General features: G+C 40.7%; 1 protein-coding gene across 3 annotated transcripts in view; it reads left to right on the forward strand.

The window, feature by feature from the left end:
• Positions 1–12,758, forward strand: part of LOC146621841 (protein unc-13 homolog B-like) — a 72,423-nt gene that overhangs the window by 26,270 nt on the left and 33,395 nt on the right. For all 3 annotated transcript variants that reach the window (XM_085367565.1, XM_085367566.1, XM_085367567.1), the window contains 3 exons: positions 10,656–10,724; positions 11,189–11,278; positions 12,043–12,183. In XM_085367565.1, coding sequence (XP_085223691.1) covers positions 10,656–10,724; positions 11,189–11,278; positions 12,043–12,183 — 300 coding nt within the window. The remainder of the gene's footprint in view (positions 1–10,655; positions 10,725–11,188; positions 11,279–12,042; positions 12,184–12,758) is intronic.

Below are 12,758 nucleotides of genomic sequence, written 5' to 3' on the forward strand. Positions count from 1 at the left end.
TGAGGTCAACATCCATCTCTCTGGTGTCTGTCCGCATAGCATAGCGCAGTCCCCCGAGGGGCTCCGGTACTGCACATCACCAAGTCAGTCGGACCACTGCTCAGTCTCAAGTACTGTGGCCTGTTTGTCAACTAGTGAGTAATCCATGAGGTGGTGGACATGTTTGAAACGTCCTGTACTGTAGCTTCTCCCTCAGGAGCAGTGGACCGATCACTGTTGTCACTCAAACAAATTCAGAAATGGCGGCTGGTTCTGTTATTGCTCTTCAAAGCAAATTTTCTGCACAACAAGACTTCAGCAGAATATTTGAAACCATTTATTTACTAATGCATGTGCCAAATGTATTACATAACCATAAAATCTGTGCCCTTTCATCCTTGCTCAATGCCATCACTTTAACTCCAGTTTCTTGGTAATAATAATAATTATTATTATTTTAAGTGTCGATTTCCTTGAATCGAAGCAAACACTTTGGTTAAACATGCCTTGGAAAATTAGTTAAAGTAATTGCATAGCCACCAACAAAAGTGCCAGTGCGGTTATTCCAGTAATTCCCACCACATCACGTCCACAGTGTGCTTCTTTTTCTACATCCATATCATGATCAGGATTATTTAGATCAACACCGGCTGTAGTTGCTGTGTTGGCATCGACTTTGAAACTAACTCTCTCTCTGCAAACTCTTGTGCAGGAGCTCAGTGAGCTCGACTGGAAAATAACATTTTAGGAGTAAAAAGTAAACCATATTCACCAAAAAGAGCAAAGAAGATACAAAACCAGCAAAAGAACCGAATTTTAGAGAATCTTGACTGCAGTTTAATCTTTTAAGATGGTATTTGATGATGTAGCTTTAAAGCTACAGTTTGACCTAAAGTGAGCAAAGTCTTCTCACAGAAGGTGACCCAGGTAACGCCTGAAGCCTTGCAGTCTATTTCACGTAGGTATCCATGAGAGCGGCCGTACAAACCCAGCAGGTTTATCTCTATTCTGCTAATAATCTGCCCCAATAAAAGGTAATGTCATATCGCTGTTGGACCTTTGGAATGGCTCTGAACTTCGAGGTGGCACAAATTTGGCTCGTGGACCCCAGAGGAGCCACAGGCAGGGGGACAATGACAGTTAGAGGCCGAGCTTAATGACTCCTGGGATGGTTGCCAATAGCGAATCTCCTACTGGTCACACTCGGGCGCTAACGATATACGAGCATCCTCAGGCTGAGTGCTCCTACTTTAAAGGGTCCGGGGAAGCAGACAGACCTGCTCTCACCGTGGGCCACGGCGTTGCAGGTCTATTTCTGAGCTGCCAGCCTGGATAAGTTTACTTATCTCATTTAATATCACTAAATTGACTCGTTTTCTGTGTGGGTATCAAAGAATGTTTCATTAGGCTGTTTTCTTTCCCTGTTTGATGACAGAGGGCGTCAGTAATATTTGAAGGACTTGACAGTAATTAATGCACAGCGGCGAAATATTAAAGTTTGAATTTGTGCATGGAATATTCAGTCGAGTCTCTGCAACTCGCACCAATGAATGTTTTTCTATTAAAATGTTCGCTTCGTACATAAATACGAAGGTTCTTAATTTAACTCATCTAAATTCATCAAAGTGCTTAAATAAATTTCTTTAAAAAGATTTAACAAGGCATTAAAGCTACTGAACAGGAAGCACAAATAAACTGATATGACAACCACAAATGTAAAGCACATATGTCATCATATCAAACTCTGCTTTACTTATGAGACTGAGCACATACAGTGTTCAGTTTTCCAAAACTAGGGGACTGAATAAAAGGTGTTTTAGTGACCATTTGTACTTCAGCCAAAGTGGCTGCGTGTAATTGGTTCATTTCTTTGACTCCAAATGGTTTGTGTGGATGGATTTGGATGAGTTTTTTCTTTCTAAGCTGAGACAGGACCTCCGAGATTTAATAGGTTTTTTTTGCCATTCCAAGTTTCAAATTAAGTCTACATCTTCAAGTACATATCAAATGAAAAGGGCGGTTAAGAAAAATGGGTCTCGATCTTCTCAAGTAAATAATTGCAGACCAATTCTGATCCATGTCTAGGGGCTCTTTTTTTTTGGAGGAGGTGGTCTTGGACTTTACCCGCATTTCTGGTTCATGTCTGATTATTATTACTACTAGTAGTAGTAATAAAAATATAAAAATATTAACTGTCCTGTTCATGTATGCCCAGCACTGGGCATCTCACTGCCCCCTGGTTTGATTCCTGCTGTGTGACAGTGACTGTGTGGAGTGGAGAATAAAGGACCCAAATGCAGACAAAACAAAGCGCGGAAACAAACTTAATGTTAACTGAAAGTGAGCCATTTATTAAAGGCTGGTTTCAACTGTACAAAACAAGGCAAAACTAAAAACTGGCCTAAACTGGGTGAACTAATGCTAAACATAAAAAAACCTTGAGCGTGAACATGAAAAACCTGAACTGTGAAGACTTGGCAAAAGTACATGAAAATCCTGGAAAACCTGCCACGAGCATAGCAGAATAACAGACGACGAGGAATGAGTGAAAACACACACAGGAGATGAGCAGGAAACACATGGAGAAACAGCTGATTAGAATAAACATAGGAAACGTAAACACAGGGGTGACAACAAAAAGAGGTCTAAGAAACAATGGACTATGACGGCAACCTAAGCATAATAGAAATGAGCGTAGATAAACTAATGAACTTGAACCATCAACATCAAAATATATTAAAACTGAAAACACTGGGTCACATGACCCGGGATCGTGACATGCTGGTGACCTTTGCTTTGAATGAACGATGCTTTCGCCCCATCATGTTTCCACAGTCACTGCTGAATACCCAGCTATGGTTAGTATATCCAGATTTATAATATATATTTAAAGGATAGAGATGCATTTATTAATGAGTCACATCTTCTTGAAATCATTGAGTCGCTGTGTTTAATTATTTGCATCGACTTGATCTGTTTATTTATTTTCTTTCTTTTTTTGTAGTTTTACACTGAACCACAATCACCACTAACTTTCTTATTTTGTTTTTTTTCTCTTGATAAACCATCTGCTCGGTGACACTCGTGTCTTTTGCCCTCTTTTCATTTGCTGGAGCTTTTTTTGTGTTTCTGCCCTCTGCAGTGCTGCTGTGCTTCCTCTAAGATACGCAGCACTCTGAAAACCTAGGCATTATTTACCTCCACCTTCCGTTTCCTGGGATTTTATTACTTTTATTTATTTATTTATTGCCTTGAATGTTTAGCCAGTCCAAAAGCACCTGTTGCCATGGCAATGAGGTGCTTTTCTGATTTGTACGACTTCACTTGAGCCTTTCCATTCGATACAAAGAAAGCAAAAAGGAGGAAGTGCTCTGGGAACTACACGGTGTCAGACCCCCTCAGACCCCCTCGCTGTCATCTTTGAAACATAATCCACGGGCCAGACGTCGTCGTCTCCATCTTCTCTTTCCTATTTTCTCTACCCGACCCTGCTTCTGTCTGGAAACAGATACCATCGTATTGATCGGTTCCTCCCGTCTTCTTCTGCCGTAATTCATCTCTGAAATCATGTCATCAGCTGATAGTTTTAATGCCATTGTTGAGAAGAGCAGGTGTGTGTGTGTGTGTGTTAGACTGGTACAAATATCTACAGACATGCTGGTGCCTCACACCTCCCACCTGTTTCTTGCGGGTGAAGCTGTACATTCTGTCAATGGGAACAGGATTCGCTGGATTTTTTTGTTTGCTCGCTTTCACATAGACCAACTTTCCTGGGGAACAATTACTGAGCATCTGCAGTGTGCTCCTGTTTGGCTTTGCCCCCCAAGCTGTTATACAGACCTGGGATCTCGCCGGCCGTCAGCCCGTAAAGTTGAAGACGCTGTGAATATCTTGTTTGACAAGTACTTTAATCAGAAAAAATGAAACTCTAAGGAGCAGCAGCAAACTTGATGAGCAATCCCTGCTCTTTAAAAGCACTTTTGCAGTGGAGTAGGTCACGGGAAATTGAATAGGTTCATGTAAGCTGAGTGTAAAATGTTTTATCTGCAAATTTACTGGATAATGGCAAAACTTACATTCGCTCCTCTGAAGTGGTTCTTTCATGGGGGGAGCTGATTTTTCTGAGTCATTTTGGGGCCATTTTAGACCCTCAGTGTGGCTGGATGTGAGTGGGAGCAGAGGCACTGTGAAGGTAGATGTCAGCACAGTGTGTTAGAAATGGGCTTTATAACAGCTATATAACAGCAGTTTTCCTGGAAGAACTACTGTTAAGTATCCATTTCATGGGTCAGACAAAAACAAACGTTATTAATATTTCATTTTATTTAGTAAACATAAACAGGGCGATGTTTGTGAACTTTAAAAACACCATCAATGTGGTCTGTTTTGTCATGAAGCAGGTGTAAATAATTAATCTTCATTTGCTCCTGTTATCTTTTGAGCGCCCTGTAGGGGAATTGCAGCCAATTGGCTGAAGGTGAAGAAGCTCTCTGTGGATTGGCTCTGCTGTTAGTGTGTATTTAATGAAGAAAAAGGAAAACCACTTGAATATGTTGGTTTTATTAGTAAGACTTGATTGTGCAAAAGTTACTTACAATATGCAAACAAATAAAACTGATTCCTTACAGGGAAACGTGCTGTGAGATCATCGTTCCACAGTTTTTGAACAGGATGTGACTTCCCGGTGTGTTTGTTTGTGTTATTAAACCAAAGTCATGTAGTTCAGAAGATAAATGCCCAAAGGGAAAAATAAAATGTTGTCAATCAGTTCCAGCCATGTCAACAAATGTCCCGGCTTTTCATCATTGCAGAGCCTTTTTCAGTTTTCCTCTGCAACTCTTTCAAAATGATAAGACAGAAGTAAAGTGCACTGGCAAGCCTCCATTATATCTGAAAATGGTGACCGGCGGAGCTTTAACAGCATGACACAGAGTAGTCTGTACATGGGTCGTCAGGTTGTCTAGGGTTAAATAAGCCTGAGAGCGTGTCTGGCAGTCGAATTATTCATGGTTTGTTACCAACTTCTGTTTGGCTTGTAGACTTATTGAAGTGTTTTTCTGCTTTGGGCAACAGTCTTTGCACGACCAGAGCAATACAAGCACTTTCCTTCCAAGATAATTTGATGTCATCTGCCTGCAGCAACTTGTTTAAGGTGCCTTTTATTGGCTTGTGGTGAGCGTGTACCTGCTCCACACGGGAAAAGCAGAAGCTGTGGTGCTGAAAGCAGCTCGCAGCGGTTTTCATTAATGTGTGGGGAAATTTCAGAAGGAGGAAACAAGGATGTGATTTGGGTTCATATATAGATAACGCTGAGATTGATCCCTTTGTTTAAACCCATTAGTAATAAAGTTACCAAAAATAATGTTTTTACACAAAACTTTCTCAGACCTCCCAAGATTCGGTCGAAGGCAGAAGAAGGACACCGTCTGCTGGTCAGGACGAAAAAGGGTTCAGTAGAGAGAATAGAATAGAATAGAATACAATAGAATAGAATATTGATCCCAAAGAGGAAATGTATTTCTAGTAGTGATGGGTATCGTTTAGGTTTTATCCGATACCGGTGCCAAATCGGTACTTTTGAAACGGTGCCGGTGCTCAAACCGGTGCTCAAACCGGTGCTTAAAGAATGGAGAACACAAACTTTGTCCAAAAACCTCTCATGTTCAGCTGTTTTTTTTGTAAAAAGATAACAATGTTAGCCTTTTCTGCAGCTATGGGGCATATATGGTATCACTCTTGGCTGGAAGCAGGGCTTAAACAATGGAAAAAACACAAACTTTGTCCAAAAACCTCTCATGTTTAATTGTTTTCCACTTTTTCTTTGGTCATTTTAGCCTTTTTGGCCAGGGTGAAGGGAGCATCTGCCATCAAACAAGAAGACAGCCGCATGTAGCTATGATGATGTTTGCTAGTTCACCTTACATGCATTAATGTAATAACGTGGTTAGCCTACTAAACGTAAATTACACACGAACAACATGAAGCTACTCACGCAGAGAAGAACGGCTGCTGCTGCATCATCATCCTCATCATTTCTGCTACACTGGCAGGGCTAGGGGCCAGGACTCTAATCTTCGGGTTCTTGGGGGATGTTGCTAACTCCGGGTCCGATAACAGGCACCACACCCGCAGTAGATGTGCTCGATGTGAGGTCTCGCAGCAAGCTATCATACGGCGCATTTCTGGGCTTTTGAAAAAAAACGCTATGCGTCGCCAGGTGTTTCATCGGATTCTTGGTGTTACTTCCTTTGACAGTATCACAGTATCAGCTTAAAGCACTTGTTGCTGCTGAGTTTGCGTCTTTTGCTGTGAAGTACAGCCAGACTTTTGACCGCTTCGCCTTGGGCATTTTTAATCTGTAGCTCTGCTCTAAAAGAACATACGTACCTGGACCCGCCTACTATCCTCGGAAACGTAAAATGATTGGCTAGAAGTGTATCTCAGCTCAGGAAAAAAAAGCACCGAAATAAAGCACCGAAATGTGCGCTGCTTTTCGGTCTGGTTACTACCGTTTATGTCAGAACCGGTGCCATCATGGCACCGGACACCGGTACCCATCCCTAATTTCTAGTTTAAAAGTTCCAAACAGTACAGCCACCATATACATGCAAAGCACAACAAACCACAATCTGAGTAACGCTAAACATCAGTATAACTGTTCTGCTGCACTCAGTGACCTCGTTAGTACAGACTGCTGTACAGATCACTGATTGAACAAGACACAGAGAAGCTCTTTATCTTCTAACAGAAGGTAACCGTTCATATTGCGAGTACAGGGTCGCACAGAGTAACCCTCGTTGTAACACTTGCTGTTAATAAAGAGTCAGGACTGTGATGGGCGTCGTGGCTGTGATTTTCATGGCTGTCTGCAACCTTCATCTCACTGTTACTGAGAGATCTCTAAACCGTGCTGTTATTCCATATCTGATTACACAGAAGTGTCATTTCTTTATTTAACATTTATTTAACCAGGAAGTTAACGTCTCTTTGTCAAGGAAAACTTCCCCAAGACGTCACACCATTACAGTGTTACAAGTTTAAAGTTAAATATCTGCATTTAAAGTAAATAATAAATAAATAAGCAAAAACAGGAGAACTCAAAGTAAAAGCAAAGCATCTACAGGTCTCCAGCTGAGCAGCACCACCTGAATGTCTCACAGGACCCCAGAACAAGACGAGCAATAATAGTGATCTAAGAAAAAACAGGCTCGCCAAATCTAGTCAATACAGTTTCAGTCATAATACAAATTACAGAAAATCCTTAATATCACAGTGGCTGACATGGCCGTCTTCTAAGAATATGGAATACAATGCAAATGTATTACATATATGTATCATATGTTTGTTTTCATCAGAAAAACTTATGACAGGAGCAGAGGACAGGAAGGTGTCAGCATGTGGGGAGGAGCTACAATAACAAGGCGTTCATTATAATCATTACCAAGAGAGGACGAGCGGCGAGTGTGGTGGACAAAGATGGGTTTGCTCTGGGGAAGGACACCATGGGGACGGTGGGATGTTTTAAAGGTCAAAACTAAGATTTGTCCTTTTTTCATGCTTTTTAGGTTAAAAGTGTTTCTGGTGTTTCACACAATCAAAGCGGTGACATTTGGCATGTTCATCACTTTAAGTTAAGGTTCTAGGCTGGTTACAGCTGTACGAGAAGGTTGATCAGAGATCAGTGGTAGCTTGGATAGCTTGGTGTCTCTATAGGCTGGCTACAACACACAGAGACAGAAACCTGCTGGGGTTTTATTTGTTTGTGTTAAAATGTTGAAATATTAGAATTCCCTCACCAAAACAGTGGGACGGTCTTCTCAGAGAGGCTTTTAGTGAAGCTGACCTCAGAGTAAGGCTCCGACACAGTTGAGGTCAGGTTCAGTAACTTGAATTAGTTGAGGTGAAGCCTAGCAGACGACTGCCTGCTGCTGCCTCCTCTGTGATTATGATCTGTCAGCAGAAGCAGCCACTACCTAATGGCAAAATTAGCTTTAGGGACCAACCTATTAACGTGTTCATCTCTTCTGTAATGTTGGACCTTTTAAAATGGGAGCTTTGGGAACTAACTCATCTGTGGAAATCTGTGGAAATAGCCACAAGGACCTGATGTATTTGGCACTTTTTGGTTTAATTTGCTTGCTTTCAGCAGATTTAATCCATCAGTCCTTCCATTTGCTTTTATTTATCCAGGGCCGGGGCACAGGGCAACAACCTAAGCAGAGAAGCCCAGACCTCCTTCCCCTCAGACACTTCCTCAGGCTTATCCAGGGGAGCACCAATATAATAAAACTCCAAAATCTAATCATCATAAGGATTACTATAAGCAGATGTCATTAATGTGCACCGCAGCGAGGCAGTGGTCCTTAATTCGAGCCTTCCCTTCCCTGGTTTAGGCTCCAGCACCCTGGCAACCATGGCTTTAAAAGATGATTTGAATAGCGTCCGACTGATCGCTGACCTTATGTTAAATTAGAGAAAAATCTATTTTGGAGAAACAAAATGCGCTCTTGTGTGTTCAGTATTTGGTGTCTTAATTAGGTTATTTTAATAGTATTGCACAGATAAATTGGTGCATCCAAGTTTCCCCAGCAAATAACTGTATTTACAGCAGCGGGAGGGTCTGTGTGGGAATGACTAAAAACAATGTTCCTGGTAATGAAGGGATGTGTCATATGGCTCAGTGGTGTGGTTTTAAAAGTAGACGACAGCTCTTTGTTACAGGGGGGAAAAAGTTACAAAAAATGTTTATTTCACAGAGTTTTGGATAGTAAATAAATAATATTAGCAGCTGAAGCTTTTTAAGTCAGATTTGATCTTGGGTATGTACTTGTACTAGTTAGTGGATTTCCCTCCTCCCTCTCCTTCATCTTTTCTCCTTCATCACCAAACTTGTCTTCTTACTTTCTTAACGGTGACTCACAAAGCTGCACCACACTGTGTATCGGTCTCTGTTTCAAACATGGTCATTAACTGTTTTCGTTGTTCCTGCCATCACAGGACGCACAGATAGTCACATTTTTTTAATTGCTCATTTGTGCCAGTTATTGTTGGCTATTGTCCATCGTTGCACCCCAGGATTAAAACAAAGGGAAACCCTGTGCAGTATGTTAACAATTCAGCTGTTATGCAAGCATGAGGGTTTACTTTTCTTAGGACACGAAACACTGAGAATCGTTACACAATCGCAATGCACCCATTTTAGTATCCACCTCTGTCCTTACCTGTTAGATAAATGTTTGGGTTTTTTAATAATTTGTAATGACTAACAAGAAAGCCTGCACTTCTTTCTTCTGCCCCCTCATTTTCTCTCGATTAAACTCAATATTTTCACCTCCTCAGTTTATCAGCCACGTCGTGACTCCCAGCACAGCAGAGGACTCTGTCCCTCTCCCAGTTTCAAGTTGCTTTATTGCCTTTCCATGTAAATACATCTCTGGTGCCAAAGCATATGAAGGAAGATAGAGGGGAAAAAATTAAAAATAAGCATTGGGGATGCCTGTACTGGCTGACTGGCCATCGATCACAGGCTGGTTTGATTCCTGGCTGTTCCCGTCCAGATGTCTTCCTGTATTTAACTAAGATGCAGAGCACCAAAGAGCTCTGCTGAACACTAACAGTTTTATTTTGTAAGTTCTACTCTTGGTTGGTTCGGTAATACCTAATAACAGAATGATCCTCCAGAACGCACTGTAGTCCACAGCAGGGGTGGAACATATGTCTTGAGTAGCTGTCTGATATGCAAAAGAAGAGAAATAACAGATGCGTCTGTTTAAAAGTGCAGCCAAACAAACTCACCTGTGAGAATTTAATGTGAAACTTTCTCCCAACAAAGTTTAAAAATCTCAGGAAACAGGAAAATGAAAATATGCACTTTCACCATCCCGTGAATTCTGCCTCACGCTGCATGCGTTGCTCCCTGAGTGGTAACTACACATTGCAAATAAGTTTACTCAGTCATCTCCTACATTGTATCTGATGATCTGTAAATTCCCTTTTATGCTCACCAGGTGAAAACTCTGCCTGTAGTTCTGATTCTGCTGAAGAATCTCAAAGGATGATCACAAACAAGTTCTGCGTGTACTCTCAGGCTGCACAGGAAGTCTTATATTTATGTACTTATACTGCTTATACTGTACGTCTCAAGTATTTTCAACAAGAGAGGAGAAAGTCCCTGAATGGTTGTTGCTGTGGTTGCTGTGGCTCATTAGGTAGAGCAGCGTGAGTGGTATGATCCCTGGCTCCTGCAGTACAGGAGCGACATATGGATCATCCATGAATATGTGAATGAATAAAGTGGTTTTAAAAATGGTCAAATGTTTTTATTAAAAAGCCTAATATAAATGCCAATCTATTTTTGTGTCCAAGTTTTTTCCTCGATTCAGCAGAGGTCATAAAGTGCAAAGTACCAGAAAGTGCCAAACCCGCTTTCCAACTTGCAAATATATTCATGCAGCTCAGTTTGTATTTTGCACATGCATAGAAAAAAGCACATCTCCTTTTTGACACTTTTGTGAGACGCATCATTCTTTTATCTCCACATCTCTTCTTTTTCTGCTTTCAAATTCTGTATACAGTATGTTCAGTAGAGACACACAGACTGAGGACATTCATGTCTGTCTTCCTCACTGTTTGACAGAAGTACAAGAATCTGAGTTTCTCCTTCTTTTTCCCAACAGAAAGACCGTTTTGTGAAGCTCCTGGATCAGCTGCACAACTCCCTGCGTATCGATCTCTCCATGTACAGAGTGAGTCAGAGCTTCCAGCTGCTGATAATAGTTTCTTAACTGCAAACAGAGAATACGGTCGTATTAATTCAGTCGTTCACAAGATAGCACACGATAGAGGGCAGAAGTCAAACTAGACTACACGGACTACTTACTACATATTTCACCCCCTTCTGCTGTAAGGCAGTTTCCTTATTTCCTGCCAAAAATAACAATAAAAAAATCACCCAGCTGTTGTCCGTTTTCTTTATTTTAAGTTAATTCTGGACCTACAGAAATATGTGAATATAGCATTGGTTTCCATTTGTAGCCAAACGTTTTGCTTGTTATACAATTGAGTGCTTGATTCGATGAATGTTACAGTTTCATCACCATTATGAACAAGAGTTACAGAATATAAGAGCCTAGAAGAGCCTGACCTAAATAGGCTGATGCATTTTAGAAGAAACATAATTAACCAAGTGTTCGTGTGTGTTTATGTGCAGAATAACTTCCCAGCCAGCAGCAAGGCTCGCCTCAGTGACCTCAAATCTACTGTGGATCTTCTCACCAGCATCACTTTCTTCAGAATGAAGGTAGAATCAGCTCATAGTGTATAATCACTAATATCATAGCACTAAAACCAAACAGACAAAACACTGCTGTTATATTATAAGGTTAGATACCTTTAATGATGAAGTATTGACTCAAAGTATTAAATGTATTTTATAGATTTTAGCTTGTTTATAGAGCTTATGTAGATGGATGGATAAATAGATGTTTTTGATACACTTTATATGAAATATACATTTTTTTCCCCTTTGTAATCAGGTTGGTTGGGTTGCTGTTGGATTAGGACATCATAGTTGCACTGTAGTGCAGCATGCTACAATTAAAAGCTATACTTTAGCTGTTAGCAGTAGCGCATGGTCAAAGTAGCTAATTATTTTACTTGAATCTCTCTCTTCCAATTATGTCCTTCCATCTATTGTCTTATCATGTTAATTACACCTTCCTCTGTCTCTTCCTCGCTCTCTTGTTGGGAAGGCTGTCCCTCCTGCTACACTTCTCTGTGGCTAGTGCTAGGAACAGCAAGGGCCTTATATTAGTTCTTGCTGGTACTACGGTGCAGCTGCAAACACAAAATTTAAAGCATTGGTAAAATAAAGAAAAGAATGTAAAATACAGTAACAATGTATACTATACAGAAACACTGCACTGCCACCCCACGTCCCCTCTCTGGAGATTATAGCGTCCTGCTTTTTATCAGGCAAATTTATATTCTAGATTAATAACATGATAACATTGATATTCACCCACTGTGTTCTGTCTTCCCACTCCAATACCCGGTCTCATGCAGGTCTTGGAACTGCAGAGTCCTCCCCGTGCAGCCAACGTGGTGCGAGATTGCGTCAAGGCCTGCCTGAACTCCACCTACGAGTATATCTTTAACAACTGTCTGGAGCTCTTCAACCGCCAGTTTCAACCCGCCGTCCAAGCAGTGAGTGGCTATGACAATAAATAAATAAATACTAATACTAAATACTAAGTATCGACATGTTTTAAGCTTCCACAACAGATCAATACATCTTCTGGGAAATTTGTAAATGTTTGACTGAGAGAAGTGATAATACAACAGTATTTCCCATCAGCTACAACCAAACCCTAAACAATATGTCTGTTAGAGTGATAGAAAGCAGTAGTTTGCTCTCTATCACTATCCAGTGTTGTATAGTGTTACAAAGATCTATGAGTTACTTTTCATGTGACTACAGTGGTTTCTCCCTATTCTGTGGTTGATTTAACAATATTTAAATAAAGCAAACACCAGATTTAACTCTCAGTTTTTACATCAACTCCTCAAATTGCAATATTAATCACATTAATCTGCACTGCAGCCTGGTTTAAGTGATGCTCTAATGAACCCCTATCTGTAGCAGCCACAGAAATATTTCCAGAACAAGGGAAATTTTTAACCTTGCCAAGAAAGATTTTTGTATCAGTGTGTCTAAAGTCATTAAACCATTCGAGTCCCTGAATAAATTAAAAATATGTATTAATGGTGTTATTTTCAGC

This window comes from Diplotaxodon limnothrissa, linkage group LG12, assembly GCF_057381915.1.
Source record: "Diplotaxodon limnothrissa isolate DT_005_m linkage group LG12, D_limnothrissa_male_GT1.1, whole genome shotgun sequence".
In the NCBI taxonomy this organism is placed as follows: domain Eukaryota; kingdom Metazoa; phylum Chordata; class Actinopteri; order Cichliformes; family Cichlidae; genus Diplotaxodon; species Diplotaxodon limnothrissa.